General features: G+C 39.7%; 1 protein-coding gene and 1 pseudogene across 1 annotated transcript in view; one reads left to right on the top strand and one right to left on the bottom strand.

Moving 5' to 3' along the window:
- Positions 1–8,649: 8,649 nt before the first annotated feature.
- LOC104853897 lies at positions 8,650–9,222 on the bottom strand (annotated as a pseudogene).
- A 6,439-nt stretch (positions 9,223–15,661) lies between these two features.
- The window catches only part of LOC104853895 (olfactory receptor 10AC1), a 6,260-nt gene continuing 2,731 nt past the window's right edge, over positions 15,662–19,190 (top strand). The window contains exon 1 of the mRNA XM_010612106.1: positions 15,662–15,683. Within this exon, the coding sequence (XP_010610408.1) occupies positions 15,662–15,683 (22 nt within the window). The remainder of the gene's footprint in view (positions 15,684–19,190) is intronic.

Genomic DNA, 19,190 nt, shown 5'->3' with positions numbered 1-19,190 from the left:
TCCTACACTGTGTTCACAGTTTGGAATAACCATGGGGTTTTCCTTGAGACTGGCACTGCCAGTCTGTTGTTTGTTACTGGGGCTGCTGATGCTTTTTGGACTGGCCTTGTGCTTACAGTTTCAGGTACCTCCTACCCGCAGCTGGAGTTTGCATTCCAGAATGTTCATTCTTTTTTTTTTACACTGCCTTCTGTTTCTCCAGGACTTTTTCTCGATTGGCTTCTTCTCGATTCCTGGATCTCTCCTCTGCTGAGTAGTTGTTTGCGAGATGTCTTGATTCTAGATCCCAGAGAGGCTATGATCTGAGGCCAGCTTCTACTCTCCCATCTTGATTTTTCCATATGTGGCCTTTATTGTGTTGAGGTGAGTTTCTTTTATATCTACTTTGTTGAGAATGCTTTAAAGTCATGAATGGTGGATGCTAAAATGTTTTACCCGATCATGTGCTCTTGATGTTTGGTTGACAGCACACTGATTCACGTGATTGAATTGTACATGTGAAACTGTTTTCACACCCTACAGGTAAATCCTCCGTGGTCACAGTATACCCTCCTTTTAGTATCTGTTGAATTTGATTTGCTAGCATTTTATTGAGAATCTTTGCATTTATTTTCATGAGAAACATTGGCCTGTAGCTCTCCTTTCCTGTGGTGTCTTCTTCTGCCTTTGTTATCAGAGTGATGCCAGTCTCATAAAATGGGTTTGGAAGTGTTCCTCCCTCCATTTTGGGGAAAAATTAAAGACTGACATTAATTTCTTTTTGAATATTTGTTTGGTAGAAGTTACTGGTGAAACCATTGTGTCCTGGGATTTTCTTAATTATGACATTTTTGATTACTGATTTGATCTCTTTGTGGGTTATTCGTCTGTTCAGATTTCCTACTTCTTGATTCAGTCTTGGTAGGTTGAATGTTTCAGTAATTTATTCATTTCTTCTAGATTACCCAATTCATTGGTCTAAAATTTTTCTTAATAGTCCCTTATGCTTTTTATTTCTTTTCATTACTGATTATGAGTGCTATCTCATTTTTTCTTAACTCATCTGAGGGTTTGTCAATTTGTCTTTAGAACAGGCAACTTTTATTTATTTTTCTATTCTCTTATTTTGGGGTTAATCTTTATTATTTTCTTCCATATGCTTATTTGGGCTTAGAATATGGTTCCATTTCTAAGTCCTTGAGATGTAAATGGCAATTGTTTGGGATCTTTCATGCTTCTTTCTTTCTTTTTTTTTTTACTTTTGTATTCCAGATCTTTTTTATTTTAATGGTATTTAAATAATATAATTTTAATCACTAAGTTCTTTCTAATCTTTGAAATGTGCTTTTCTTTATCCTTGGGTGACCTAACGTGATCTAGGAGAATATTCGTGTGCACTTAGGAAGAATGTGTGTCCTTCTGCTACCGATGGAAAGTGCCATAAATGCCTGGCCTATTTGTCTGTAGTGTTATTTAAGTCAGCTACTTACTTATTTTTCCCCATCTGGATGTTCTAATCTTTCTTGTAATTTGAGTTTTAAGGTCTTCTACAGTTGCTGTATTTTGTCAACTTTCCTTTCAGACCTGGCAGTATTTGCTCTAATGTTATATGCGTATATATTTACAGTTGTAGCTTCCTGTTGAATTGATCGTTTTATTATTGTGTAATGGCAGTCTTTGTCTCTAGTGAGAGTTTTTTTTCCCTTCACCTATTTTTCTGATATAGGTACCACCACCCACACTGTCTTTGGTTCCTATTTGCATGAAATATTTTCTCCACATGTTTAGTTCCAGTGTATACGTGTCCTTGAATTTAAAGTAAATCCATAGACAGTTGATCACTGGATCTTTTTTTTTTTTTAATCAAACATTCTATGATTTTTGATTGGGGAATTTAACCCATTCACAATTAACTGGGGAGTTGGAGCCCTGGGCTTTAGCACTAAATTACATCACAGCCATCCCCTTTCCTCATTTTTTTCAGACAGGTTCTTGCTAAGTTGCCCAGGCTGGGCTCAGACTTGTGATCCTCCTACCTCAGCCTCCCAGACTGCTAGGATTGTAGATGTTGGCTGCCGCACATAGCTAAAATAATTATTAATCAATGAAGTATTAGTATTTCCATTTTGTTGTTTTCCAGCTATTTTATAGTTGTTTGCACCTCTCTTCCTGTCCTGGTGTCTTCTGTTATTTTATTTTCTTATACTGAATTGTTTCCTCTTTTGTGTATGTATTATATATAGGGTTCACTTTTGTGGTTATCAGTAGGCTTGCAGAAGAAAACAGTTATAACCACTTACTTTAAGATAACAGCAATTTAACTTCAACTGCCTATTAATATATATTTTTATTCCATTCTCCACACTTTGTGTTCTTGAAATTAGAGTTTCCCTCTTTTGTGTATTATATCCATCCATAATTTTTTTTATTTTTTATTTATTTATTTATTTTTTTTTTTGGTTTTTTGAGACAGGGTCTCACTATGTAGTTGAGACTGACCTGGAACTCACTTATGTAGCCCAGGCTGGTCTCAAACTCACAGGGATCCTCCTGCCTCAGCCTCCTGAGTGCTGGGATTACAGGCATGCACCACCACACACGGTCCATTAATTAATTTTTTACTTATATAGTTATTATTAACATTTTTGTCTTTTAACTTTTACACTAAGGTTAAAGTAATTTACTTACAATCATTACAGTGTTACTTTATTCTGTATACTTCTGTGTTGTTTTTTATTTGTTTCAATTTGTTTGCTTGTTTTTGTTTTTTGAGACAGGGCCTCACAATGTAGTTCAGGATGGCCTTACACTCACTATGTAGCCCAGGCTGGCCTTGATCTCACAGAGATCCTCCTGCCTCTGCCTCCCAAGTGCTGGGATTACAGGCATGAACCACTACTCCGGGCTGTTTGTTTCAATTTAAAGAATAACCTTAAGCTTTTGTTTTGTTTTGTTTTTTGTACCAGGGAACAAACTCAGGACCTTGTGCTTGCAAAGCAAGCGGCAGAACCACTGAGCTAAATCCCCAGCCCCTCATAAGTATTTCTTTTCTCATTGAGTTTACTGGTACATCTTAGGTATACAGTACAGTTACATTCATCATTGGGATCTTGTACCTTTACATGACAGGTCTTGGTTCTCATTTTTCCCCCTCATAAGTATTTCTTGTAAGGCATGTTTAGTGGTGATAAACTCCTTTAGTTTTTGTCTGGGAAAGACTTTCTCTTCTTCAGTTTTTTTTTAATAGATGTCTTGTTACGTTGCCTCAGCTGGCCTTGAAGTCCTGGGCTCAAGTGATTCTCCCACTTGACTCCCAAGAGGGTAGGACTGCAAACAGTCATCACCGTGTTTGTCCTCTCCTCAACATGAAGGGCAGCGTAATGTATCGTATTACGCCTTATATAGAACTATAGTATAGTATTCTTAGCTGTCAGTTTTTCTTTCAGTACATTGGATATGTTATTCCATTCTCTCGTGGTCTGCAAAGTTTCTGCTGAGATAGTCTTATGGAGGTTCCTTCATATGTGATGATTCACTTTTTTCATGTTTCTTCTGCAGTTTTCTTTGTCTTTTACTTTTTCACATTTAATTATAAGGCATCTCAATGAAAACCCCTTCATATTAGACCTCTTCAGCATTCTTTGGGCTTCTTGAGTATGGATACCTGTTTCCTCATTTAGGATGATTTTTGTTACTGTACCTTATTTCTCTCCTGTTTTCCTCTTTTCTTCTAGTACTCCCATATATTGGTTTGCTTGATGACATCACATAATCCTATAGAGTTTCTTCCTCTTTTTCATTCTTTTTTCTATTTTGTCTATTTTCTTTTTTTCCCATTAAGTTTATTGGTACATTTAATGTAAACAATACAGTTACATTCATCAGTGGGATCTTGTACCTTTATACATGACATATCTTGGTACTTATTTTTCCTCCATTCCCCTGCCCTCCCTTCACCCTTCACTATCTACAAAGACTTTGTTTCCGTTTTTTTTCCTTTTTTCATATTTTTTCTTTCCCTTATTTCCTTTCCTCCACCCTTCCCACTTCCCCTACTCCTTTAGCCCTTTTCTTCCTATTTCACATTATCAATTATACAATATGAACCTTATTTACACTTTTAGTTTTTCATACCAGAGAAACTATTCAATGTTTACTCAAGTGTGTCCTATTTATTTCACTTAAGAGTATAGCCTCAATGTGCATCCACTTAGCTATAAATGTCTCTAATTTCTCATTCTTTATGACTGAGTAGTACTCCATTTTGTAGAAAAAAAAACACATCTTCTTTATCCAGTTTCCAACTGATGGGCAAATGGGCTGTTTCCAAGTTGTAGCTATTACAAATTGTGCCGCTATAAACATAGGTGCACATATATCTCTGTGATATGATTCTTTTAATTCTTTTGGAAAGATACCCAGCAGAGGGATATCAGGGTCAAATGGAACCTCTAGTCCCAGCTCTTTGAGGTATCTCCATACTGATTTCCATAGTGGTTGCACCAGTCTGCACTCCCACCAAAAATGGATAAGGGTTCATTTCTCCCCACAGCCCCACCAATACTTGTTATTGGTTGATTTCTTGATAGTAACCATTCTTTCTGGGGTGAGGTGGAATCTCAGTGTTGTTTTCATCTGCATCTCTTGAATGACCAGTGCTGATGAACATTTTTTTCATATATTTATTTGCTGCTTTTACTTGTTTGTCTGAGAAGTGTCTGTTCATTGCAGATGCCCAGTTTTGAATCAGGTCTTTATATTTGGGGGGTTATTTTTTTGAGTTCTTTATATATTCTAGATAGTAGTCCTTTGTGTGAGGAGCAGCTAGCAAAAAATTTTTTTCCCACAATGTAGGTTGTCTCTTAGCTCTGTTGGTGGTTTCTCTTGCACTACAGAAGCTTTTCAATAGGATGAGATCCCAGTTGTTGACTCTTCGTGCAAGTACCCATGCTACTGAGGATTTGTTCATAAGGTCTTTTCCTATGCCATTTTCTTTGAGAGTTCTACCTAACTTATTTTCCAGCAATTTTAGTGTTTCTGTTTTGATATTTAGATCTTTAATCCACTTCAACTTTAGTGCATGGTGAAAGATAGGGATCTAGTTTTAATCTTTGGCAAGTTGAAATCAAATTTTTTCCAACACCATTTATTAAAGAGGCTATCTTTCCTGCAGTGAGGATGGTTGGCTCCTTTGTCAAAGATGAGGTATCTGAGTATGTCTGGAGCTGTTTGCATCTTCTAATCTATTCCACTGATCTCTGGTCTGTTTCTTTGCCAGTACCATGCTGTTTTTATCACAGTGGCTTTGTAGTATTATTTCAAGTTGGGGATTGTGATACCCCCTGTCATGTCTCTGTTGCCTAGAATGGCTTTTCCCCTTCTAGGTCTCTTCTGGTTCCAAATGAATTTTTGGATTGTTTTCTCTAGTTCTTTGAAATATACTGTTGGGATTTCAATCAGGATTGCACTGAATCTGAGTAGCACTTTGGAAGCATGGCCATTTTCACTATGTTGGTTCTTCCTACCCAGGAGCAAGGGATGTCTTTCCATTTTATTGTATCCTCTTCTATCTCTTTTCAGAGTGAAGTAGTTTTCAGTGTAGAGCTCTTTTGTTTCCTTTGTTAGATTGATTCCTAGATATTTCATTTTTGGGGATGCTATTGTGAAAGGAATTGTTTCCCTAATTTCTCTGTGAGTCTGTTATTTATGCACAAGAAGGCTACTGATTTTTGAGTGTTGACCTTGTATCCAGCTACTCTACTAAATCTGTCAACTAAGTCTAGAAGTCCTTTGGCACAGTCTTCTACGTAGAGTATCATATCATCAGCGAATATTGACAGCTTAACTTCTTTCTTTCCTGTCTTCCTTTTATTTCTTTCTCTTCTCTAATTGCTGTGGCTAATGTTTCCAGAACTATATTAAACAGGAGTGCTGATAGTGGACATCCTTGTCCTGTTCCTGATTTTAGCATGGAAGTTTTCAGTTTTTTACTATTTAGTATGAGGTTGTCTGTTGGTTTTTCATAGATAGCCTTTATCAGATTGAGATAAAGGCCATCTTTTCCAATTTTCTGTAGGGTTTTATCATAAATGGTTGTTGAATTTTGTTGAATACTTTCTCTGCATCTATTGAGATGATCATATGTTTTTAAAAATTTTTTTTTCTTTTATTGAGTTTATTGGTACATTTTAGGTATACAGTACAATTACATTCATTACTGGGATCTTGTACCTTTAGATCATATGGTTTTTGTGCTTGAACTTGTTAATACAGTATTACATTTTTTGATTTACATATGTTGAACCATACCTGCATCCCTGTGATAAATCTGACTTGATCAGGGTGTATGCTCTTCCTGATGACCCTCTGTATTCTGTTTGCCAGTATCTTCTTTAGGATTTTTGCATCTATGTTCGTTAGGGAGACTGGCCTCTTTTTTGGTTGGGTCTTTCCCTGTTTTGTTTTTTTGTTTGTTTGTTTGTTTGTTTGTTTTTGAGACAGGGTCTCACTATGTAGTTGAGACTGACCTGGAACTCACTATGTAGCTCAGGCTGGTCTAGAACTCAGAGCGATCCTTCTTCCTCAGCCTCCCAAGTGCTGGGATTACAGGCGTGCACCACCACGCCCCACCTGTCCCTGGTTTTTGAATCAAAGTAACACTTGCTTCCCAGAATGAATTTGGAAGTATTGCTTCCTTTTCAAATTCAATGAAGAGTTTAATTGGTAGTGGCAATAGTTCGTCTCTAAATGTCTTGTAGAATTCAACAGTGCAGCCATCAGGACCTGGGCTTTTCTTGGTTGGTAATGTTTTAATTACATTTTCAGTTTCACTGAATGTAATTGGTGTGTTTAGACTTTTTATATCTTCTTCATTCAACTTTGGATATTCATATGTATCTAGGAATGTTTCCATTTCATCTGTGTTTTTCATTGTATTAGAGTACAGGTTTTCAAAGTAGGTATTGTGATTTCTGGTGGATCTTTTGCGACTTCACCTTTTTCATTCCTAATTGCATGAATTTGAGCCTTCTCTTTTCTTCGATAAGGTTGGCTAAGGGTTTTATTTATTTATTTTATTTATTCTTTTGAAAAACCAACTCTTTGAATCATTGATTCTTTGATTTTTTTTGTATCATTCTCTTAAATCCTCATTGCATTAGTTTCTGCTCTGATCTTTATAATTTCCTCCCTTGTATGAGCTTTTGGGTTGTCTTGCTCTTCTTTTTCTAGGAGCTTAAGATTCACCATTAGGATGTTTATTTGAGCTTGCTCTGTTTTCCTAGTATGGGCATTTACTGCTATGAATTTCCCTTGTACAAGTGCTTTCATTATGTCCCATAGATTCCTGTATGTTGTATTGGCATTATCATGTATTTGTAGAAACTGTCTAATTTCTTAATTTCCTCTGTGATCCATTGGTTGTTTGGCAGGGTATTATTCAATTTCTATGTGTTTGTGAAGTTCTTGTGGCTTCTTATGTTATTGATCTCCAGTTTAATTGCACTATGGTCTGATAATGTACAACTTCAACTCCTTCAATAACTTCAATTCCTTTGCATTTACTTAAACATGTTTTATGAGCTAGCATGGTGTCTATTTTTGAGAATGACACATATGCAGCCAAAAAAAATGTATATTCTGATTTTGTGGGGTAGAACACTCTGTAGGCATCTATTAAGTCCATTTGTTCAGACTTGGTTCAGTTCTGTAGTTTTGTTGTTGATTTTTTGTCTAGATGTTCTATTTGTGACAGGGGAGTATTGAGATTCCCCCACTACAATTGTATTAGTGTTTATTTTGTTTTTCATATCCATTAATATTTTGTATAGTTGGGTGCATTAGTATTTGGTTCATATATTTTTTGACTGGAAAAATAGGACCATTATAATCACATTAAATAGAAAAGCTATCATGAACATTTTCAGGATATGACAAATACAGTGCCAAACATTTTAAAATATTTCCCACAATTTTATAATATTCCATGTTTCACAAAAACATTAACCAAAAGAAAGGTTTCGGTACCCATAAAAAAAGAAGATAAAGGTACATATGCCAAGAGTTGCTAAAATGCCTTAGTTTTGATCTTTATATTCAAACACTTTGGTACTTCTAAAAAATGAATAATATTTCATAGATAATATAGGTAGTACTTCATGTAGAACTATATAAACTTACTCTGGATCCTATCAATTTCATAATTTTCTTTTAAAGGCTGATTAAGTTGTCTGCCAATACTAGATCAACAAACGTTGATGAACTATATTTAATCCAACTTCATATAACTTGTGCAAAATGACACCAGGTACATTTACATAATGTCATAATGTCTCTTTGAAACATACTTATGAATGTGATAAGAAAGAGCCTTAGTCAATTTTTTTTTAAAATGAGCAACACAGCTCCTTACTACTCAGACTCTTCACTACCAAGTATTTAAGCCAAACTTTAGAAAAATACAATGCAAGAAAAGATTCAAGTTAAAAGTATATTCATTTGGTTAAAAATCATCCCCGTTATTATATTTATTTGTAATCTAAACTCACAGCATGGCCCACCAGCCCCAGGTAATCTAAGTGTCATTATACTTAGGATATTACAATGTATTTTTCAGTTCAACATTGATGGAGGCCACTGGGTTGCAGCAACATCAGCTCCTTTACAACTCTCTTAATAGAGTTTTGTAAAGCTCTGGCACATGTAGTTTTCTTCAAAAACTGTATATCCAAACTTTTTATAGAAATCAACATTTAGTAGTAGACATTCAAGAGTAATCTTATAACAGTTCAGTTTCTTGCTTAACAAAGAAAGGGTTGACAATAATAATTTGCCAAGCAGCTTTCCTGTGCATTCATCACTAACAACAACATCTTCTACTCTTCCTCTCTTAGCACAGGAATGGATGAATTTGTTTGATTATCAGAGTTGCTATAGCAACAATCTGTCCACAATTATAACACATCTTCCACAATGATAACATAATAATCCCCAGATTTCTTTATATATTCAGGAGATGTCATAAACTGTTCTGGGTTGACAATTCCAGTCTCCGTCAGCTGACCCAGTACATTAAAAAACAAAAAACAAAAAACTGTTTAAGTCAGCAGTACAAAGAGGCCTCAAAACCAAGCCTTCTCCAGGATGTGTTGGAGAAATAGCTGGAGAAAACATAATTGTATTCTGGCTCCAGTCCACTTGTCTGAGTAGACTTGGGTCAAACATAGGTATTTCATCAGGTATCATCTTTCCAGTAAGGTCTGCACAGGCCTGGCAGTCTGTGCTCCCTGCCAGGCATGTCTGACTCACAGGACTGCAGAGTACCGGATCCAGAACAGGCTTCAATGCCAGCCCCACCTCCTGCCCCAGTGGTGGCCACAGCAGGGAGCTGTGGCCTGGAAGTGGCAGGACCCACACCCCTGCCCTTAGCACTCACACCTGGAGGGTAACATGGTGGCACAGGGCTCTTGAGTGCATATATATTTATGATTGTCATTTCTTCCTCTTGTATTATTCTTTTTAAAAGGATGTAGTAGCCTTCTTTGTCTCTTAGTTTTGGTTTGAAATCTACTTTATCTGCAAATAAGACAGCTAAACACCCTCCACCCCTGCACTTTTTTCCAGGCTCCTGTTGTGTGTAGAACTGTTTATCCTTGTACTTTCCATCTATGAATTTCTTTGTGAATTAAGTGGGTTTACTGTATAAAGCATATTGTTGGATTATGCTTCTTAATCCATTCTGTGAGTCTATTTCCTTTGATTGGTGAATCGAGGCCATTAACATTGATGGTTATAACTGATACATACTGACTTTTCATTGTAATTTTCCTGTTGTTGGCTCTTTTATTTCCCCCCTCCCTTTATTTAAAAAAATTTACTGAGCTTATTGGTACTTTTTAAGTCTACAGTACAGTTACATTCATCGTTGGGATCTTGTACCTTTACATAACAGATCTTGGTTCTTATTTTTTCCTCATACCCCTGTCCCCCCTCGCCCTTTAATTTCTTGGCTTGCCTTGTGTATTTGCTCTTTTGATCCTAATGGAATTGTGACCTTTGTTGTCTTTTTCCAGGATATTGTTTAGAATTGTTTGCAGAGCTTGGTATTCATGAAATTTCTCAGGTGTTCTTTGTTGTGGAAGTATCTTATTTCCCCATCAATTCTGAAAGAGAGTGTTGTAGGATACATCAGTCTAGATTGGAGGTTATTTTCTTTTAGGGCTTGAAATACCTCACTCCAGGCTCTCCTTGACTTGAGGGTTTGTGTTGAAAAGTCTGATGTGATTCTGATGGACTTTCCTTTGCATGTGATTTGTTTCTTTTCTGTAACTGCTTTTAGTATTTTGTTCTTCTATTGGGTTTCTGGAATCTTATTATATGTCTAGGTGTAGATTTCTTTTGATCATGGCTATCTGGAGTCCTATATGCCTAACTTATCTGTATGTCAAAGTATTTCCCTCTGTTTGGGAAGTTTTCTGTCATTAATTCTGTGAACAGTTTTTTTTTATGTCATTTGTACTTTCTATTTCTTTGATTCCTAACAGTCTTATATTATTCTTTGCATCACCTAGGAGCTGTTGAATTGATTTCTCATGATCCCTTACTATTTATGAGATCTTTCTTTTCATGGTCATTGACTGCAATCCCATCTTCTATATCTGATATTCTATCTTCATATTTGCTCATTCTGCTATAAAAACTTTCAGTAGAGTTTTTAATCTCCTGGATATATGTTTGGATCAGTTTCATGGATTACATTTCTTTCCTATGTTGTGTTTTCATGCTTTCCATTTCTTTCCTATGCTGGGCATTCATGGTTTCCTCCATGGTCCTGAGCTCATCTATTTTTTAAAATCTGTTTCTGTTCTAGAGTCTCTGATCATGTCTTTCACTCTACTCACCATCTCTGTAGTTATCTGGGAAATTATTTTTGTTTTGAATTTTTCTAGAGCCTCATTCATCTGTTTTGTTACTTCCTGTGCTATCAGTTCAGAGTGTCCAGGTGGTTGACTGTCAAACTTTCCCACCTCATTTCCCCAAGAATTTATCTTCGGTGAGCTGGAAGTCTGTGTTTGTGCCTTGTTTAAATGTCTTCTCATTTCTATTTTTGTTGTTGGTACTGTCCTTGTTTTAATTCCTGGGTTAATACTTCAACCTTCCAGATATAGCTGGTCTTTAGGTTTTGGGTTTCTAATGTTATGGAAGGAGACAGCAAGTGACACACAGAGAGGCAGCAGAATGGAAGTAAAATAAAAAAGTTTACTCCATCGATGGAGATCGATCACACCTGATGGCGGTGCCCTGATCGACTCCCCCATTGGGCTACAACTCTTACTTTTACAGGGTTTTACAGCTTTGATCTTACTCAGTTGGTTACACTGCATTTTCACAGATACCCAAAACATGATAGCAAGGCAGTTGAATTTCAACCTGGATGCAGTTCTTTGTTAGGGAAGTTACCTTTTAGATTCATTCAATTACCTACTCCAGCCAGGGGGAAGGGAGCCTGTTTGATTAACAAAGCTAACACTTACAAACTTTTGTGGGGAGACTAGCTGTCTCTGGGTACCAGTTAATTCTGAACTAAGCAGGTGAGGAGCAGAAGTTATCTTATATTGTGACATTTCCTAAATTTTTCACTTATTGAGGTTTTCCCTATCACTAATTACTCTGAGACATTTTCATTTTCATAATACCAGGAGGGACAATTGATTAGATCTATCATAACACTTTAGCTCAAGTGATACAGTCACAATCAACAATAGCATAATGCACGGTTTAGAAAAATGACAATTTGTGGTAGTTATTAATCTAGGAAGCTGTTGAAGAGAAGAGGAGAAGTCAAAACAAAATATATACAAGAGGCTAGAAAGTGTAATCACCTTTTAAAACTAATGGCAATTGAGAGAAGGAAAAAGAGAAAAAAAAGAAATAGGAGTTAGGACAGGAACAAAAACAGAAAGAAATGAAGAACAAAGTTGGGAGGAGAGAGAAAGGAAGAGAAAATAAAGGGCCTCCTTCAGGGTATGCCTCTGCTGACACAATAGACAGCATGGGCAGGCATGAGCAGATCTATGTTAATTAATCTCAGCAAGCCAGCAGCTATCTCCTGAGGTTCAGGCTGATTTCTGGCTGCAAGGCCCAAGTTGAGATCACTGACCTCCTGCTGGGTTGATCTCTGCAAGGTTCTAATGCAGGTTCCAGCTGCTCCTCCCCTGAAGATAGCTCAGGTTCTGATGGGAGGTGCTGATCCCTCCAACTTAGCAACTACAGTGGTCTGGTGTGCTTTTATTGCAGATTTTCTTCACTTTTCCAGTGGGCTTCAATTTTCATCTAGGCCCTCTTTCTCTTGTTTGTGGGGGTGGGCTGTCTTGGCACCTGCACAGCTGGGCTCCTCCCCTGCTCTGCACCAAATGGGCAGGTTCACGAAACAGCCATGCACTGCTGGGCTCCTCTGCTGCTCTGTGCCAAAGGGGTGGGGCTCTCTGGATTGCCACACACTGCTGCTATTTTTTCTATTTTCCATTTGAAATTTTTCAAATGACTGTTCTCTTGTTCACTGTTCCTTCCTCAAATCTGCTTTTGAATCTCTTTACTGTATTTTTTCATTTCAGTCATTGTATTCTTTAGCTTTGGTATTTCAGTTCACTCATTTTTTATTATTTCAGTCTTTGTGAAACTTCTCATTTTGTTCATGTATTCCCCTGATTTTGCTGAGTTATCCATCTGTGTTCTTGCATAGCTCTCTGGAGGGCTTCAATGCAATTATTAAGAATTTCTTGCTGGTAATTTATAGATCTCCTTTTCTGTGGAGTTACTGGAAATGTATTGTGTTCCTTTAGAGGTGTCATATTTCCTTAGTTTCTAGTGTTCCTTGCTATATTAGTGTTTCATTTGAAGAGGCAGTCATGATATCCAGATATTATGGATGGCTTCTGTAGGCAAAGTCTTTCACTTGTAGGTGGGAAAAAGAGTGCTGGTGAGTGTGTGAGGAATCACAGTGGTTTTAGGTTTGGGGGTACCAGTGTAGGAGGCATTGACTCTAGTTCCAAGAAGGTAGAATATCACTGGGCTCCAGGTGGCTCCATCAGCTGGAGTCCAGGGTAGTGAAGACCATAGAGATCTTTGGCAGTGAAGGCAAAGGGAATGTGTAGTGGCAGTGAAGGTTGCTGATTTCACTGTTGGTAAAAGTTGCTGGGGTCCTCTTGCTATTCTTTTCCCCTGAAGAGGAACCTGTGGAAATGGGATTTTCTCATCTCTGATGTGTACCATCCTTGGAGATGGGAATGACATGGGAAAAATGAAATGTCCTTAGTCTTTCCTGTGAAGTTATTATTGAGTTTTGTTGTATACTTGGCTGCCGCTTCTCCTTATTTGAACTCTGGAGCTTTCTGGAGCTATTTAAGTCCATGAAAAGCTGCTAGATCATTGTTTTTTTTATGAGATCTAAGGGCTAGGACCTCCTAGTCTACCATGTTTCTGATGTTACTCCAAATCCACGTGTTCAGTTTTCTAGCTACATTTTGTTTCAAATTTTAGGAAAATGTGGACAGAGCAGTAACTTTCCTATCTACAGGGAGCAGCTACCAAAATTTTGGGGACTTCTACTTCCCCTGAGTTCATTTGTTGCTGCTCTTGCTGCAGGTATTCCCATTGTCACTGCAGAGAAATGGGTTCCTGTCTCCTTGGCCCAAAGTTTCAGACTCTCCCAGGATACTGAACTCAGATTTCCCAAGTCAACTCTTCATCCCTCAAGCCCCAGCCTTCTGAGATCATCATGGTCCTTAGATAGCAGAGTGGGGAGAAGATTGCTAATGAGACTCTGGGGCTTTGGATCAAGCCAGACCCATAAGTGGGCCCTAGGAAACCTATTAGTAACTCTTTTCTTACTATAGTAAGTGCCCCCTCCTTACTGAGACTAGAAGTTGGATGATCAGGATAGACAAGGGACAAAGATGTAGTAGAGATAGTCTGCTCTCATTTTCTCTAAAATCCTACAGTTGACTATGTTTCTTTACTATTTTTACTTACAAAGGAGTTAGTCTTTTATCTGGACCTTGAGGAATGAGTAAATTTCCAGGTAGGAAGTGAACATTTTGATATTGGAGAAGTACATGTAAGATCAGAGAGAAATGGGTGAGCATGGCATTTCCAGGCTGCCTAACTTGCAAAGACTGAGGCCTAAAATATTGGAAGGCAAGACCACAAAAGCTATGGGGGGTTCCATATTGTGATGGTTGGAATTTAAACTTCTAACCAGAATCCAGTTCACCTCTCCCTCCACCCCACTGTGACCTCTCCCTCTCTCAGAAGTCATTGTATTCCCTCCAGGACAGAAGGGTGAGCAGTGGGCTTGGCCAACCAAAGAGCTGAGAGTTGAAGAAAGTTGAGATTCAAGGTATGGTGGTCTTGCATCTGGACATCTTTAAATTAATCTTACATATCCTGGTCTTCCCATCCAGGCATAACATGGAAGGTGACTCTTTGTGGGGTGTGCTAGAGATTGAGTTCAAAGCTCCTGGTAGAAGTAACCAACTGAAATCCATGCTTGAATTTGAGGGGAAAATCCTACAAGGAAGGGGTCTCAGGCTCAGGAGGCTGGTGGGGCCTGAAGATTCCCAGTACCTGCCCCCGAATCTTGCCTTCTCAATCCCTCTCCATCCAGCTCCATTTTTATAGCCCAAAGCCTGGTGAACTACTAAACTGGGGTTGCAGCATTGGATAGTGCATGGTGCATGTACTCACTCTTCATCTGTCTGCCACTGCCCACCAGCTGCACATCTTAGCCTTCCATAGCCTATGCTGGTGCCTCTTGTGGGTTCTGCACCACTTTTATTTTATTGTTGTTGGGGATGGTGTGTGTGTTTTTGGTGGTACTGGGATTGAACCCAGGGCCTTTATGCTGATCTACATCCCCAGCCTTTTAAATTTAATTTTACTTATTTTGAGATAGGGCCTTGTTAAGTTGCCCAGGCTGGGATCAAACTTGTGATCCTTCTGCTTTAGCCTTGCAGAGAACTGGGATTACAGGTGTGGGCCATCACACCTTGCTTGGTTTGGCACCTCTTTGTCTCTGTGGATACTTTTGAAGTCTGCTTCTTTCTCTTCTCTTTCTTGTAGGTGGGTAAAATGCAAACAGATTCTAGGAATACATAGTGGAGTAGCTCTTCTTACACAAGAGCATACACTTTGAAATCAGACAGCTGGAGACAAATCCCAGCTTAGGGAGAAGCTCTCTGTCTCAGCTTCCTCTATAAATTATTAATAACAATGCCTGTTACATATTCTATTACATAGAATATAATTATAGGTAATATCATGGCTGGTCTTCATGCTACATGCCTGTAGTCCTAGCAACTTTGGAAGGCTGAGGCAGGAGGATTGCAATTTTAGCCCAGCCTGGGCAACTCAGTAAGACTTTGTTACAAAGTAAAAAATAAAAAGAGCTAAGTATGTAGCTCAGTGGTAGAGCACCCCTGGGCTCAATCCCCAGAAGGAGAAAAAAGAAAGGAAGGAGACAAGGGATGAAGGGAGGAAGGAAGGAAGGAAAGAAGGGCAGGCATATGGAGTGCCTAGTGCTTAGAACAGCACTTGCACAATGTAAGAGCTCAACAAGCAGCAGTAAGACTAGCAGCAGCAATAGTTGTCATTCTGTCATCTCACTCCCATGAGTGCTTTAGGGAACATGGGGAGATTACTAACAAAGGGTAAGTAGAGGCAATGTCAATCTGGGAAAGCAAGGAGGAAGAGGGGTCAGGGGATGGGGATGAGAGACCAGGGCTGGAATTATAAAGGTACCTGGGTTGTGGCATCAGAGGAGTAAGTAAAGGTGATCCTGTATTCCACCTGCCTTGGCCACCCTGATCCACACACTTCCTTTTCTCTCTCTCTTTACTTACTTCATCTCCCATGCAGGGGTGTCAGCTCAGGTTATTTTTTATTTGTTTGCTTGGTTGCTTTGCAGCACTAGGGATTGAATCCAAGGCCTTCACACTTAGCTACATCTCCAGTCCTTTAATTTTTTTATTTTGAAACAAGGTCTTGCCTACTTGCTAATTTGCTCAGCCTGGGCTTGAACTTGCAATCCTCCTGCCTCAGCCTCCAGAAAGCCTGCATTATAGGTACGTACCAGCATGCCTGCCTTCAGCTAAGGTAGAATGTAACCAGAGTGTGGTGAGTAGGAAGCAAAGAAAGGACTGAGCACACCTCTATATTTTGGTATTCTTTGACTCATTCATGCTTGCTAAATGCAGAGACCACTTTGTGAGATGGTTTCCATACAAAATGATCATTACAAATCCTGGGGGGCTTTATAACACAAAACAAAATCCTCCAAGGTCTGATGTCTGGTAACTGCAAGAGCAATACACAGAGGTACACGGACCCATAGCTCCTGCAAGCTCCGTGGAGTAGAAGAGAGGCTCTTGCCCTCTATGAGCAGGGACAGTAGATCCTGGGGGTGCATTCAGGGACCCAGAGCCTGAATCCCACTTCAGGGAGGCAGATTAGGAATCTGACACCCAGAGAAGATATGATTGGAGCAGCATCACATGTGTATCAGAGGCCAGATAGGACCAGAGCAAACCTCTGGCTTCAGCCCCAGACTTTCCCAAGGCTACAGCCCAAAGCTAAAGGACACTGACCATATCCTGAAGCAAAGTATATCCTGGCACACACATGTCCAAATGTACACGGTGAGAGAGCTGGGAAGAGTTTTGTTTTGTTTTATTTTTCAGCATTCAAGGCTTATACATGCTAGGCAAGCACTCTAACACTGAGTAATACCACCAGCCCTTAAAAAAAAATGTTGAGACATGATATTACTAAATTTCCCAAGCTGGTCTTGGACCCAAGATCCTCCTGCTTTAGCCTCTCAATTAAGTAAGATTATAGGCATGCCCCACCATGCCCAGCTGAAAGATATGTACGTTGACCTTAAGGCTCTTCTAAGATCTGTATAATATCAACCATGTTGTGCCTAATTCAGCATCCCCATTACTGATTTCCAATTATAAATTAAACCAATGTCTTCAAAAGTCTTTACAGGCTCTTAAAACATTAAGAAATCGGTGGGTTTTTTGACACCGGGGATTAAACTCAGGACCTTGCACTTGCAAGGCAGGTGTGGTGTCACTGAGCTAAATCCCTGGCCCGAAATCTTTTTAATTTTTAACTGATACATAAAAACAAAGATTACACATGTTAATGGGGCACCATATGATGTTTCAATACATTGTGTAATGTTTAGATCAAGCATTTCCATTCATACACTTATCGTTTCTTTATGGTTAAAACACTGGATCAGGCAGTGCTTACTAGAATCAGATGTAGAAGAGTGCAAAACATCTGTCCATGCGCTGGAGACCTGAAGGATCCAGTCGAGGGCTTGGAGCTTAAGGCAATGTCCTGTGCGAGTCCGTATCTGGAGAATGAAAGATGTGCAATGGGGGACAGAAGGATCTGTGCCGGAAAGGCCCAGTGGCCAGTGCTGGAAGCAGTGTCTGGGTCAGGGGCTGAGGAAGCCAGGAGATGACATCCAAGATGAACACGGGGTTTGAAGCTCCCCTGAAGGAAGAAAACAGCTGAAACTTCTCCCGAGAAAAAGCAGCCGCAACGAAGCACCTCCAGGGAGGATCATGTGTCTCACAGTTCTTGGCACAGTGGCAGTTGGGCTGAGTGCTACAAAGATGACCTCAATGTGCTACCAGAACCTGATGGGGAGAAGAACTACTGGTTAAATATCATGGGACAGCTCCGGTGACGATGTATTATAACACCAGCCCTCTCTGGCAGTTTCCTGGCCTTGCTGGACACAATAGGTACGTGTGGAAGCAAGGGTCCAACTTAGCCAGACCAGGCTTCTTGGAGAGGTGAGCTCAAGTTAGCTTGCCATGTAGGAAATGCTAGGGCTTGGAGGACAGGAAGAGAAAGTGAGAAGAATGTTTCTCTTAGCAGATACATTACCTTTGGTGGCTGGGAGGGGAGATGGGCACAATTCTAGTGGTTTTAGGAAGTACCTGCATGAAGATGATTACATGTCCCCACTGGAGGTTGGCACTAACATTAATAATAAATACCAGGGCCAGGGATTTAGCTCAATGGCTCTGCCACCTGCCTCACAAGCATAAGGTCCAGAGTTCAATCCCCAGTACAAAAAATATATATATATTATAATATCGAGGAGCCAGATATAGTGGTACACTCCTGTAATCCCAGCACTTGGTGGGGGGGTATGACTGAGGCAGGAAGATCACAAGTTGGAGCCACTTAGTGAGAACCTGTTTCAAAATACAAAATTAAGGCCGGGGATTTAGCTCAGTGGTTCTGCTGCCTGCCTCACAAACATAAGGAACCAAGTTTGATCCCCAATACAAAAAAAAAAAAAATTTAAAAAAGGGCTGGGGATATAGCTCAGTACAAAGGCCTTGGGTTCACTCTCCAGTACCACAAAACAAGCCAAGGGAAGAATACAACAGTTTGTGACTTGGGTCCCAAACACAAACTGGGGGCATTAAGAAGCGCAAAACAGGGAGGAATGATGACTGAGTAATGTCTTTACAATTCAGCAAACAACTCTGATAAATACTCAAACCTTTCATTCTAGGAATCTAGGTTTAGCGGCATTGCCTTAACAACTGTAGGATCAGAAGGTGACACCAAGCCTGCCACTGCAACAGAAGTCGTCACCCAGGAGGTGGTATGTGAAGGCACCTTGGAGGATGAATAGAACATTTTCTGGTAGGTAATGCAGGGACTCGGGGCGGGGGGGATTTCCGGAAGTGAGGCCAGGATGTGTGAAACACGGTGCGCACCGGAAGTGAGCATGACGTGCAGTGAGGAGCGGCATGAGTGGAAGCCAGGAGCCACACTGCAAAGATCCAACAGTGCTGCACTAACTAGCATGGATTAGTTCTGAGAGTGAGCGAGTGGTATCTGGAGTTGAGGTCGGGTCCCACTAGTTAGAGGTAAGAGAAAGCGATTAGGAGGCCAACTGGGCCCGGGGGACCTGCTAGGAGTGGGCCATAGTCAAGGGTCACAGAAGAGAGGAAAGAAGTGTGAGGATATGAGGTACATTTGGCTGGGGCAGAAGGCATATCGGAGGGCCAGTGACGTGTGTGGTAAAGGAATTTACCAAAATCCATAAGACAAGAGTTTGTTCAGACTATCAAGAGGGACAGGGCCAAGGTTTTAGCTCAGTGGTTCCGCTGCCTGCC

The sequence above is a fragment of the Fukomys damarensis genome, unplaced genomic scaffold (genome assembly GCF_012274545.1).
Source record: "Fukomys damarensis isolate Sample0158 unplaced genomic scaffold, DMR_v1.0_HiC HiC_scaffold_17, whole genome shotgun sequence".
Lineage (NCBI taxonomy): Eukaryota > Metazoa > Chordata > Mammalia > Rodentia > Bathyergidae > Fukomys > Fukomys damarensis.
This window is presented reverse-complemented; position numbering and strand designations above follow the sequence as displayed.